The 13,588-nt window shown below is 43.6% G+C and overlaps 1 protein-coding gene across 2 annotated transcripts in view; it reads left to right on the forward strand.

The window, feature by feature from the left end:
- The first annotated feature begins 2,201 nt into the window (after positions 1-2,201).
- Positions 2,202-13,588, forward strand: part of TGFBR1 (transforming growth factor beta receptor 1) — a 68,141-nt gene continuing 56,754 nt past the window's right edge. For both annotated transcript variants that reach the window (XM_059925162.1, XM_059925163.1), the window contains exon 1: positions 2,202-2,361. In XM_059925162.1, coding sequence (XP_059781145.1) covers positions 2,277-2,361 — 85 coding nt within the window. In that variant the 5' untranslated portion in view covers positions 2,202-2,276. The remainder of the gene's footprint in view (positions 2,362-13,588) is intronic.

Raw genomic sequence — 13,588 nt, forward strand, 5'->3', positions numbered from 1 at the left:
TATCTGATTAATTGAGGCTTTGTAAGGCAAAGGCACGGATTACTGTGAATGTGAACGCTGATTAGAATCACACAAAGCTGGAAGGGGATGGGCAAAGGAAATGACGTTACTAAATATTTACTATGTTCCAGACACTATTCAGACACATTATGTCATTTAAGGGGTCTAAGACATGTGATTCGATCCCTTTTATTTATAAATGGGGCAGGTACTATTATATTTCCATTTTAGAGATGAAGAACTTAATGATGAGAGAAGAACAATCACTTGTCTGAGATGAATCATTCATTCATTAACTCATTCACACAGTATCTCTTGAGGGCTTATCTTAAGCAAGATATTGAGACTAGAGCAGCAAAAAAAGCAGTCTAGAGACCTCAGGTGTCACAAGGCCCTGACCTACCCACCAGGTCTCCACTGAAGAAACCAGAACTGAGAAAGCAGATTGGGGCTGGAGCCTGGCAGAAACAGGCTCCCTGGGCGTGGACTGCCTGCTTCAGGGAGCAAGAAGAAAGCTTCCTGCTGGTGGTCTCAGGCAGCCCTAGAGAGCAGGCGGTGACCTTGGTTCCAGCAGTAGCTGCATCCCTGGTTAGGTGGTTCCGTGTATGTATACCAGCCCCTTACTTGCCCAGAGGAGAGGAGCAGGTGAGGGGTCCGATGAGAGAGGGCCTAGAAGTAGAATTTGAAAGGGAAGAAGGGGAGCCCCCAAATCTGAACATATCCTCTCACTAACCTTGGGAGATAGATATTATTTCCATTTTATAGATGAAGAAATGGAGGCTCAGAAAGGTTAACTGACTTTCTCAAGTAAATGTTCAAGCCAGAAGGGGAATAGTGCCCGTCTCGGATCTCAGCTCCAACACCTCCACCATGCCCCTTTACTGCTCAGGAGGGAGGTCTTCACAGGGTTGTAAAATGCTCACCAAGTAGTGCTAAAGTAATTTACAAAGCGATACTAGAGGCTGGTTCTGATTCCCGTTACCAAGGGTTTTTTAACTCCAAGTTCAAATCGCACAGAAAATAAAATTTTCTCCCTAAAAGGTTCTGTGGAAAATGTTCTCTGTTCTGTGTAACAGCCTCCTCGTCTGTGTTTGTGTCTGAAGAGAGGACTAGTCTGACAGGAAGAGGGATAAATCTGGAGCTCGTTTCGGCGTCCCGGAGGAAAGGTGGGTGGAGCGTCTCACAGTAAATTAGGAATTCAGAATGAAAACGTAGCCGAGTTTATTTGGGTTTCTAGTGACACCTCAGAATTATTGTGCAGGCGTGTCAAAGGCGGCTCAGAGTAATGACTGCTCCTCCTCCGCCCTCGGGATGCTGCGTGCTAAGAAAGGGGAATCCCTCTCCTTTGGGGGGGTGGGAATCTTCCCTTTCCCACCTGGATCAGGAAGGGACAGGAGGAAAGGAGTGTGGTTTGGAGTCCAGTCTGGCTCTGATCTGAGTTCCGGAGAGGGGCGGGAGGCAGTTCGGGGGTGTGTCTGAGCTCGGGATCTGAGGTCTGAGGCCAGGATTTGGAGACTTTTTTCAGAATTTTTTTTTTTGGGGGGTATCTAGGTTTGGGGGTGGACGCTGACAGTGGGAGGAAACAGGAGACTGGGTCATATCTGAAAGGCACTGAGGTAGGATCTTGGGGCGGGGGGCATTGAAAGTTGAGGCGAGGATCTGGGGAGTGGAAGTTGAAGCCTGCTTGAAGGTACTAAGGATCTGGGTGAATGTGTGGGGTATTGATGGTGCAGGGCTGTGAATGGGAATCAGGCTCAGTACCAGATCTTAGGGGAGAAGTAAAGAGGCTAGAAGAAAAGAGCGTCGAGCAGCCACAGCCTTTTTCCTAAAGCGACTCACACCCAGACACACCCATCGTCCCAGACACAACCCAGTGCCCTCGGTGGCTGGAGGCAAGGCTGTACTGGCGCTGTCTAGATCCTTCCCACCGGGCCTTCTCCGAACTCCCAGCGGCTTCCACAACTGCAGGGGTCTGGCGTGTCCCCCCAAGCGGGGAGTCTGGGGGCGTGGCCAGCGGCCAGGCGCCCGCGGCTCTGGATTGGCTGCCCAGAGGGCCCGTAGGCGGGGCTCTGGGTTGGGGCCCGCTCGGCTGTTTGCAGACGGCGGGGAGGCGGGGCCGGCGGGAGCCCGGCAGCCAATGGACGCGCAGCCCCGGAGCAGTTACAAAGGGCCGAAGCGAGGCCGCCGCGGCGGCGGGGGAGGTGGGGCGAGGCGAGGCTTGCTGAGGAGAAGCGGCTGCCGGGCCGGGCCGGGCCACAGGCGGTGGCGGCGGGACCATGGAGGCGGCGGCCGCTGCTCCGCGTCCCCGGCTGCTCCTCCTCGTACTGGCGGCGGCGGCAACGCTGGTCCCGGAGGTGACGGGTGAGCGGCGGCGCGGCGGGACTGGCATGCGGCTACGGGGCGCGCGGACCGGGCCCGGCCTCTGGCTCGCTCCTTCTCTTTCTCAAACATGGCGCGGGGCCGGGGGCGCAGGTGGCGGCGCCTGGGCCGGGGCCGGGCTTTCCTGCTCGGGCCGCCGCCACGCTAGCCGCGGGCGGGGAGCGGAGGCGGGGCTAGGGCGTGGGTCGGAGCGCGGGTGGACTTGCCCGGCAGCCCGCGGCCGCCCCGGCTGCCCGCTCTCCGGGGGAGGTGGCGTCGGGCGAAGCCGTCCGGGGTCGGGGGCTGCCCTTTGGGGAGCGAGTAGGCGCGGGCCGACGGCCGGAGCGTGTGGGGCTGGCCGGGACCGGCAGAGCTGGGGCTGCTCCCCATTCCCTGCGGGGCGCTGCGTGGCGTTGTCCCGGGCACCGCACCCCGAACGAGTAGGTGCTCCAGGCTCCGGGGGCCCGGGAGGGGTTGGGGTCTGAGGAGGCTTCCAGGGCGGGGTGTGAGCTCTGATCCTCCAGGGCCTCCCCTAGCAGTGGGAGGGGGGAATGTGTGGCAGAGACCCCCGGGTCAGCAGGGCCGCCCTGGCCTTTGGCGCCGGCCTGACCCCGCCGAGAGGGGCCGCTTCTCCAGCCAGGGGGGTGGCTTTGGAAGGGGAGCTACTGTGAAGCTTTGTGTGAGGACAAGGAGGCACTAACATGTGCGGAGTGCTTCTTCTTTCGTGCTTCTGGGGAAGTGTTGAAGTGAATCCAGTAACCAGAAGGCTACAGATTGTTTTCGTAGTAGAAACTTGAACGTTTGCTCACTCTGCGGGGGTTTGGAATGTTTGAATGGAAGTGACTCTGAATTGATCAAACGCTTTTATTTCCTCGAAGGAACATCGCTAGAGATGTTCCATTTTTTGAGTGACAGTAGTTTGAATCAGTCGTCTGTGTAGCTGGTTTTCGAGGGAGTGTTTGCTGCGTTTTCCAAAATATTAAATTAGGATGGGGTATGTGGTCGTCACCTACACCGCGTAAGGAGAAGGGAAAAACTTTGTTAGCATCCAAGTTATAGTACTAGAAACTGAAATATAGAGCCTTAGTGTAAGCAACTAAGATAAAGTGAAAGTACGTTTCTGTGTCTAATTGAACACCAAATGTTTTTAAAAAAAAAATTCAAGAATTAGGGTGCCAATTATTATTAATAGCTACTGTCTTTTAAGAGCTTACTATGATGTAGATGCATGAAGTACACCAAAGTACATTATCTAATCCTCACAACTAAACCCTTAGGGCTATGTGGCATTTGCCCCATTTTATAGATGAGAAAACTAAGGTGTGGAGAGGGTAAGTACTCAATTACTAAGAGCTGGAGTTAGTACACTGAGGGTTCAGAGTTTCCAAAACCTATACACCTTAATATATACACCTCACTGTCTGGCATAGCCCATTTTTCTTTTTTAGTCCTCTAATGAGTGATCTTTATTATTCACTTTTAGATTTTTGTCCTCACAATTAGAAAAACAGGTTGGCTTCTTTCTGACTCCTAGTACATTCTTTTTTTTTTTTTTTGGCTCCGCCGCGCAGTAGTATCTAAATTCCCCAACCAGGGATCGAACCCGTGCCCCCTGCAGTGGAAGTGCCAACCCTAACCACTCCTAGTACATTCTTGGAGTCCCTTCACACTGGGCCTACATTAGAGGAAACAATGGATTTTTGACATTGGCCTGAGAAGGGGGACAAGATAAATGTGTGGACAGGTGGGAGAATCCATATAGTTATGCATCAAGCATAGGTAACATTTCCACACCACTATTAACTCAAGTAGCATAGTTCACTCTTTTCCACCTAGCTTAGCACACAAAGTGTTCGTGTATTCAAGCATCAGTATTGGACTTAATAGATGTACAGAGTATTGCTCAGTCCATGCCCTGGAGGAGCTTACAGACTACCCTGGCATGCCTACAATACAAAGCCGATCCAGGAGCTATTATTATTATGCTTAAGTCTAGACTACCTCAACTGGTCTGCCTGTTCTCCTTCATTATGTTGATGTTTCCATTCATCCTTTCATATATTCTGAAGAAGCGCAAATGCTTTTTAAAATTTATAATTTGACTTCCTTTTTAAGAGTTTGCAGTTGTTCCTTATTGTCTGGGTATCAGTTTTGTATTTCTCTGCCCAGCTTCTGCTCTCTCCAACATAGATTTCTCTAGGGAAATTGGTTCCTTGTCCGTGGTACACAGTTTAGTACCACTATGTATACATACATATCCTGTGTGAGAATGCTTCTTTTCTGCCATTTTGTAACTTTTTCTTTCAAAACATGCCTAAAACCCAACTCTTCTTTACATTGATGCCTCTTGAATGTTTTGTCCTTACTTCATATGCAGCCATCAGTTTAGTCCTGCCTGTTATCCCTCAAATCCATTTGCTTTCCAGAGTTTCTCTCACCTAGGCTTTTTTATAGGCTGCTGCCAAGCTAATCTTCCTCAGCCATCCCCACAAAGGGTTTACGAGATTTCCCATTTGTATTCAGTGCTTAGAGCAGTACTTGAGGCTTATGATTAGGGCCATCTCTGTGTATCCAACCAGAGATCTCACATCCCACTACTGCAAACCCTCGAGTCCAGCGTTTTCTATTTTTCCACCCACTCCTGACCTTTCAGCCTTTTCACTACATATTTAATTTTGCCCCTTTTGGGCGTGTGAGGAGAGAAGTTCTCAGTCCTGATTTCCTATACCGCTTTAGTCTGTATTTCCCTGAACTGTATAGAACGTACACTTTGTGTTGTCTATTTCTACCATGTTGCACTGTTACTTACAAATACTCTCCAACATGTTGTAAGTACCCAGAGGGCAAGGATCATGCCTTTTATTTCTTTTATGGTCTCAGAACCTAGCACTATGTTTTATATTCTGTTCCACTTAAATGCTTATTGTTTAAATTAATTCTGTTTGACTTGAGTATTCCTTTAGTGTTTATACTGTTATATGTAAGTACAGTTTATACAATATTAATTGAGAATTCTGTGTACAATCAGGAAAAGTCATGTGATGTGGTAAAAGAAGCAGTTGGTTATTAGATTTGGTTATTAGTCCCAACTTCTAGATATGTAGAAAATGGGGATGATACCTACTTTGTCCAGTTTATGAGATTGTGAAGATCAAATGAGAAAATTGTATTGGCGTTTGAGGTTGCTATTTTGTATTGTTATTAATAGGAGGGCTGATGTTCAACCAGCAATTCCCACTGGGCCACGTGTGTTTTGATTGGTTAGACATCCTTTCTGATTGGTTGGTACCACTGGGGTGCTAGTTGTTAATACTTTTAATATCACCCCTGCAGAGAGGCATCAGTATTCAAAGAGGGAAGTGAGTATTCTCGACTGAAGTGACTGGGGGAGGCTTCCTGGACACTTTAGGACTTAAACTGACTTTGAAGGGTGGCTAGAATTCAGTTGGGCAGAGAGGGGGATTTGATGAGTATTAAGCTCTCTCTTTGTAAGCTGTGTCCCCCAGCTCCCCTAGGGCAGGAAGCAAAAGCTTCTATTGTCTGGCTGGCAAGCTACTCTTTATAGAGTTAATTTCCTTATTCTGAAATGTGGGGTTTGGATATATTAACCACTATTATTTTTTCCCAAATTCTAAAAATTCTCTAATATGTGACTGGAAACAGAAAGGTAATCTAAGTGGGATGAGTAAGGGAGAGTATAATATAATGGGATGCCCACCAGGGCTAGGCATTCAAATGTTGAAAGTCATAAATCACTGAGTTTACAGATAGAAAAGCGTAACTCTAGAGGTTAGGTGAATTTCTCAGGGTTGGACAGAACCAGGACAGGAACTTTGATTTTTCTGATTCTAGATCTTGTGTCCTATATGGCAGTTTAAAATGTGAAGGATTTGGAGGGGGGAGGAACAGAGTTAATGGAGTGACTTACCTAAGTCAAGTTACCTTGAATTTCACAGAGCTTAAGAAAAGTGAGTTCTGAAAGTGGGAGGGAGGGGGAATAATTATAGGTTATAAAGTCCTCAAGAGAAGGTCAGTACCTTTTTTATACTGCTGAAAAAAAGGGCCTGGTGTAGTGCTTATTGATTGAGAAAAGTAGGCTTATAGTAGTTTGGAAGAAAATTTGGTTTAATTGAAGTGGGATGTAATTGAAAGGCCTTGTAGCACATGGTTAGGTTTAGAATTTTAGATGATCTGCTTTGTTGTTGAAATTAAATGAGGAGGGACTTCCCTGGTGGTGCAGGGGTTAAGAATCCGCCTGCCGATGCAGGGGACACGGGTTTGAGCCCTGGTCCGGGAGGATCCCACATGCCGTGGAGCAACTAAGCCCGTGCGCCACAACTACTGAGCCTGCGCTCTAGAGCCCGTGAGCCACAACTACTGAAGCCCATGCGCCTAGAGCCTGTGCTCCGCAACAAGAGAAGCCACCTCAATGAGAAGCCCTCGCACTGCAACGAAGGGTAGCCCCCGCTCACCGCAACCAGACAAAGCCCTTGTGTAGCAACGAAGACCCAACGCAGCCAAAAATAAATAAATGAATAAATAAATTAATTAATTAAAAAAAAAAATTAAATGGGGAACTGACATGTTCAAAATAATGAAGAAGGAGATAAATCTTGTTCCTGTGGGGAAGGATGCTCCTGTGAAGACTTTTGTTGACAGCTTCTCCTAGGCCTAATTGAAACAGTTGCCTGAACTCAATACTATTCTTTAGTACAGTTGTATTGTATCAGATATGTTCATGTCTAATGAAGTGGGTTTTGAAAATGCCAGTATCCTATGGGTGGCCCTTTTGATATGAGAACATATCTTTTCAAACCACAGAATCCCCTGCACATGTCAAAAAACCTCATGCCTTTTGCTGTTTTTTTCTTGGTCATGGCTTGCATAATGCAACTTTTTCTGAACAGATGGACCCTGGTTTGGTACCATGTGATTGGGTCACATCTTCGCTTCCTGATTCTGGAATTGACAGCAGATGCTGGCATGTTTCTCAGGAATTTTCATGTCTTGTTCCATAGAACTGGCTCAAGAAAACTTTTGGAATCTCCTCAAAATTTATAGTCTGTCTTGACCCAGCCTAACTGCAATACTTAGGATAATATTTAATGCATTACTTAATGTAATTTTCTCAATATCAAATCTAAGCAGTTTCCATAAACATTAAGATTTGCTGCTACTCTGAATTAGATCCAGGTTTAGCTGTACAGTTTTAGTCCAAATACTACAAGTCAGTTTCTTATGGTTACCCTTTTTAGATGTGAACTTAACGATTGATTGACTTGTAGGCTTTTTGCCTTAGACACTTTCTCAAACACTAGTGGAGCAAGTCTGATTGGTTTTATGGGTACAATTTTATAGATCAGATCTGGCCTTTTGTAAAGCCGCTCCCTCATTTTGGCAATCTGAGAGCAGTATACATTATACAGAATGATTTATAACAAAAATATTATGACTTGCAGCATATACACACAGGTTGCTTTGACATTTCTGTGAAGGTTCAGTGGTCCTTGCACCATTTTATCAATCTGAAAGGAATATATTTAAGAATGTGCTAGGAATTCTACCTGCCTTGTCTCATTTAATTCGCATAACCAACCTTGGATGATAGTTGTGTAATAGTACCAAATCTTCTTACTTTTGTACCAGTTAATTTCCAAAAGACTCTTTTTAAGTCCGTTTGTTCCCAGGTCCAGTGACCAGTGCCCAGGAGATAACTGTAGATTTTGATAACATTGGTTTTAACTCAGGATTCTTTTCAGCTCTCTTAAACATTATCTAAAGATGTTAATATTTTGTCATTCATATTTTAATCATAAATACATTTGTAAAAGGAAGACACTCCTTTAGATGGAACAGATAGTGACTAACAGTAGTCCAGCCACTGAGACTCAAATGATTGTGCATTACCATTAACTCCATCAGCCTGGGTAGGCAGAGTTGTCAGGATTTTGCTCAGATTGGAACTTAGTTTGTTCCTATGAAAGTTTGTAAATAGAAGAGCTTCTGTGTTTCCATTTTACAGACCAGGAAACTGAGGTCATGATGTTAATGAATGGTGGAGCCTGTGTTTAACCTTTGCAGAGTGTGTACTCTTTCCTCTGCATCACGCTGCTTTCATACACAGTAAATATCTTATAATGGTCATTTTGTCAGGAAGATTTTCTTCCTTCCTTCCTTCCTTCCTCCCTCCCTCCCTTCTTTCCTTCCTTCCTTTCCTTCACCATGAGAATATGCTTCAGCTTGTCTTTATTACAGTTTGCCTCTTTGCAACTACAGCTTACTCAGATGCTTGCAGTCTTTCTTTGACATTATATTTTTAGGTAATTTGAATCTCTCCAATGATTCTAATGATGGTTGATCCCTCACTATTTGTGTTGATTTATTTATATTCATAGCAAACTCTTTGCTTCTCAAATTAACGTAGGCACACAGAGCCGAAAATTTGAATCAGAGAAGAGAAAAAAGCTATCATTGTCCATCGTTAACATTTTGGCTTATTCTGTCCCCTTTGCATTTTTTTGTATAATATAATCATTCTTTAATCATTCTGTCTCAATAGTTTATCAAAGCTAATAAATATGTTTTTAAGATGGCAGAGCTCTGGCTTGTAGTAGAAATAGCTCATTTAATCTTAGCAAATATTTAGTAATGGTCAACTCAGTGGGAGGTATAGAAAAAGACGCACACTTGCTTTCAAGGAGTATGATGCTGGGGAAATATGAATACAGATTCAGTAATAGCAACCACAGGGACTGCTCTCTAGAGGTGATAGGACTTGATCTTGTGCCTTGCAGAATAGGTAGGGTTTAGAGAGGATGAGGGGCAGAGGGAAAGTACGCCTAGGTAGGGGAGGATGATGTGAGTGAAGAAGGAGCGTGCTAAGTTTCAAGAATTTTAAGGGGAGGAATGGAAGTTCATGATGTAGAGGGTGGGCTCAGAGAATTATGAGCCTTGAAAATCAGGAAAAAGAATGTTTAACTGCACCACAGAGGAAATGGAGCAGGGTGGCTACCTAGGAGTTTTTGGAGTAGGTATGATGGCCTTGGGAATGGAGTGAAAGGGTGGCTCTGTGACATTTTAAAGAAATAGGAGCTGGCAGTAGGGCCTTTGCATGGCTGTTGCCTTGCCTGCAGGCTCTTGGCTTCCTCCCTCACCTCTTCTGTGTCTTTGCTCACATGTCACCTTTTTCTCAAAGAGCCTTACCCTGACCACCCTTTTTGTAATTGTCATTATCTTGCTTTGCTTTTTCTTTTTTTAACACTACCTTCTGAAATACTGTATTTACTTATCATATTTACTTATTTACTATGTTTATTGTTTCCCTCTAACTACTAGGATATAAGCTTCATGAAAGTGTATATCTTTGTTTTGTTCATCAGTGTATCTAGAGTGCAAAGAAAGTGCCTGGTGCATCGTAGGCACTCAGTAAATATTTGTTGAATGGCAGTAGCTCTTAACTGTAAAAAGGTGGAGTAAAAAAATTAAGAAGGACTCCATGAAATAAAAAAAGAATGACTCCAGGATTTTTATACCGAGATAATGCCTTTAACTAGTAAGGAATTTGGTGAGAGAAAGATTGAAGGGAAATGAATTCTGATTTGAGCATGTTGAGTTTGAGGTGAAAGTAGGCTAGGCAAGTGAAATGGTTCAGTAGGCAGCAACAATATAAGACTGGAACATGGTTGGAATGGGAGAGGACGTTAGGCAGAGAAATGATTATCAGCATTTCCTTCCACCCCATTCTTTTGGATTCTCATGCCCCCCAAACCACCTTAAGTGGAGTATTTATTTTGATCCTGAATTCCTAGCTTAGATGTGGAGCCTTGCTCAATTCACTGTTACATTCTTCGCTCCCGGTTGCAGGTCCATGTTTTGTTACCCATCCCCCTACCCCCAAGCCAAAGAAGTATATATTCAGAATCGTTTGTGAACTTCTGGTTCTACTGAAATTGGCCTTTAGGCTATGCTGCTTTCTCTGCAGTAATATGACTGACTTCCTGGGAATCTGCTCTGGTTCCTGGCTGAGGTACAAGAGAGGGAGTTTCTTGTTTGAAGCCTGCTTTTACTCCACTGGCTTCACGTCATGGTTGTGATGTTAATAGGTGTTACCTTTGCTGTCTCTTGGAGCTTCCGGATGGCAATATTGTTAAACGCTTTTCATGCTACTGTTTTTCTCCGTGAACTAAACACTGGTGCAGTTGTACGTATCTCTAGACCATCTTTATTTTTCTCTTTGGATTGATCTAACTTATTTGTTTTCTTTCCAATTTTGAAGGCGTTTAAATCATGTGACTTGGTTGCCAGAAATGTAATAAAATCTTTATGGGAACAGGTATAAGAGCCCCCACATATTTGTCTGGCATTAGATTCTAATCAGTGTGTCTCTCTGGGACTCACTTTTCGCAGGAGGATAACACCTAACTTCAATGATGATTGTGAAGATAATATGTATCAATAGTAGTGTTTATAGAGTACCTAGCACATAGCCTGATACTGATAGATATTCAATAAATGAGACTTATACATTTAAATAAGTGAAGGAATGCCTTTTGGAAGAGGAAATACATGTCTGTGTAATGAACTATGATTAATTGGTAGACTGAGAGGCAGATTTCACTCAATGTAAGAAAGGACTTTCTATCAATGGGAGCTGTCATGAAGTGGAACATTATAAGGTGCTATGTTCCCTGTCACTGGAAATATTCAGACAGAGGTGGGAGGCAGACATAACCTTCTGTCCAAGAAGCTGTAGAACACGTTTCTTGCATTAGGTGAGAGGATGGAATTGATTATCTCCAAGCTCTTCTTCTACCCCAGAATTCTTTACTTACAGGTGTAGTCCAGGCTTCCTTGCTCACTGTTTTTAGCCAGCATACAGGCTCTCGACTTCCCTAGCATTCATGGCTTCAAGGTGAGCACTGTTTTATAACTTTATCTTATTGTATGGGAAAAATTTATTCAGTGCTTGGCTTGTCCTCTGGCCGTTTTCTATAAAAGAATTTAGGACGCTTGAAATAAAAATATATGCAGTAAGACCAAAACTAGTGATCAGAAAGATAACAACCAACAAGTAAAAGAGGAAAAGAAAGAGAAAAATTAGCTATAACTTTTACCTGAGGAAAGCTTTAGTAGTTGAGCACAATAATTAGCTTTGAGTTTTCTAGGATTGAGGGCAATAAGGGAACCTGAGAGTTTGCATAGATCTCATTGCCTGTTGTTGAGAACACATGAGGAGGCTGCCACCTTCCTTAATAAAATGGAGCCCCCAAACACGAAGGCCACAATGCAGGGAGAATCTCCAAGTGTTAAAAGAGTTCCAGGACCTGGCAGCCCTGATTCTTGTTCTCAGCCTTCTTCTTTAATATGTTTGAGGATTCAGTTTAGTGCTGCTGCTACCATTTTTATTCTCTACTCTTAAGGACACACTAGTTTTACCTTAATGCCAGTGCAACAGCTGATATAAGGCTGGAATGTTTAAATCAAGCTATCCTAAAAGCTATGGATAGAAAGCAACATAAAACTATTCATTCTGGTTTACAAAGACTCTGTCTTCAGGTCCTTATCTTTTGGCCTGTCTCCGTTTGGCAGACAGAGTGAGTACTGCCACCAAGTGAACTGAGCCAGACATCTACCTCTTTTCCCACAGTCCCAACTCAGCAAGGTCCAGAGAGTGTCTTTGCTTGGGTTTCCTGTTTGAAGAGCTGCCTCCTTTCTGGGTGATGAATTATGGGAATGATGACTTCCTTGAGGAGAGACTGCACTTACCTAGAGAGCGTGGCCCTATATATGTTGGTTGTATAGTAACCCAATATTCATATAAAAGATACCCACGCATGTTACCATAAAGGATATTCTTTGGTTAGAGACATGCTTATTTCACTGGGGAAAACAAGTGTCTCCCTGCTCTTGAGCAGAATCTATTATAGAAGCTTTGTATAAGGGGCATTGGGAAAAAAGTGAAGAATTGGGGTTTATCACTCTCCATGACTTGAGTGAATTCACTTGCCTTGCGTATTCTGCAGTTGCAGAGTTACTTTAGGCCTGTTCCAGTGTTTCCTTGTTCTAATCAACAGGCTGAACCTCCTTATTTTTGTTCACTTGCTTCAGGATAACCATTCCATCTAGATTTCCGAGGTGTGAACCTCACTGATTGCATAATAGTGTATATTTATAGTTCTAGGACACCTTGTGCAGGCATCCTGTTACATTTCTACAATATAAGATCTTTAAATATGTATGGAAATAACAAATAGCTCCCATGGAAAAAAGCAAAGACAAATTTTTTTTTTTTTTTTTTACTAGAAATAAGGACTAATATACATATTTGGGAGCACTGAACATAGAGGAGATAAACCTGAAGAGGAATATAGAGATAAAAGCAGTAATGGTGGCTTTTCATTTATACAAACACACAAACTCTTACTCCCTCCCTCCCTCTCTCTCTCTCTTTCCCCCTCTCTCTCGCTCTCTCTCTGCCTCTCACACACACACACACACACACACACACACACATGCACACACAATATGTGTATGGGGCTTTTTTTTTTTCTTGATGTATTCATTCCCAAACCAAACTATAATGTGTTCTAATTGAGTCTCTTTGTTTAGCACATGGCTATTGATTTGAGTCCTTTTTTCTCCAATTGAAAAACTGACATTTTAATTTTGTTATTCAGTGTACAACAGATTTGAATAAAAACACCAAGATTGTGTATTGTAGATTTCCTTCAACAATAATTATATGTAATTATTTTACCAAAATAAACAAGTTAAAGTAGTTTTAGCTATTTTATCTCATTTCACATTTGGGGAAAAAATTACAGACCAGGGGCTACAGTTTGCTCTTGTTTCTCAATGAGGAAAGCTAATTTCTGATTGCTAGTTCCAGCTGGTTCCACCAGAGAAGTGTATAGTTGGTGCTAGTAAAGAGCACTGAGCATGTGGAGAGGAAGCGCAACTGGAAATAGGTCAGCCTGGCCACATGCTGCTAAAACAGGTGACAGTTTTCATGAGTGTGGTATCTCAGAAATTTTAAGGAACCTGTGAAGATTAAATGAGTTTATGCTCCTAAACTTGGAGCATACTTCCTGGCACATAGAAAACATGGAGTAAATGATAGTTATTAAGAAAATTGTTTTTTATAGAATCATAGAATTTTTAGACTAGAAAGGACCATGAGACCATGATTATCATTTTGTCTAACTTTATAAGTGAGGAAACTGAAGCTCAG

This window comes from Balaenoptera ricei, chromosome 6 (assembly GCF_028023285.1).
Source record: "Balaenoptera ricei isolate mBalRic1 chromosome 6, mBalRic1.hap2, whole genome shotgun sequence".
Lineage (NCBI taxonomy): Eukaryota > Metazoa > Chordata > Mammalia > Artiodactyla > Balaenopteridae > Balaenoptera > Balaenoptera ricei.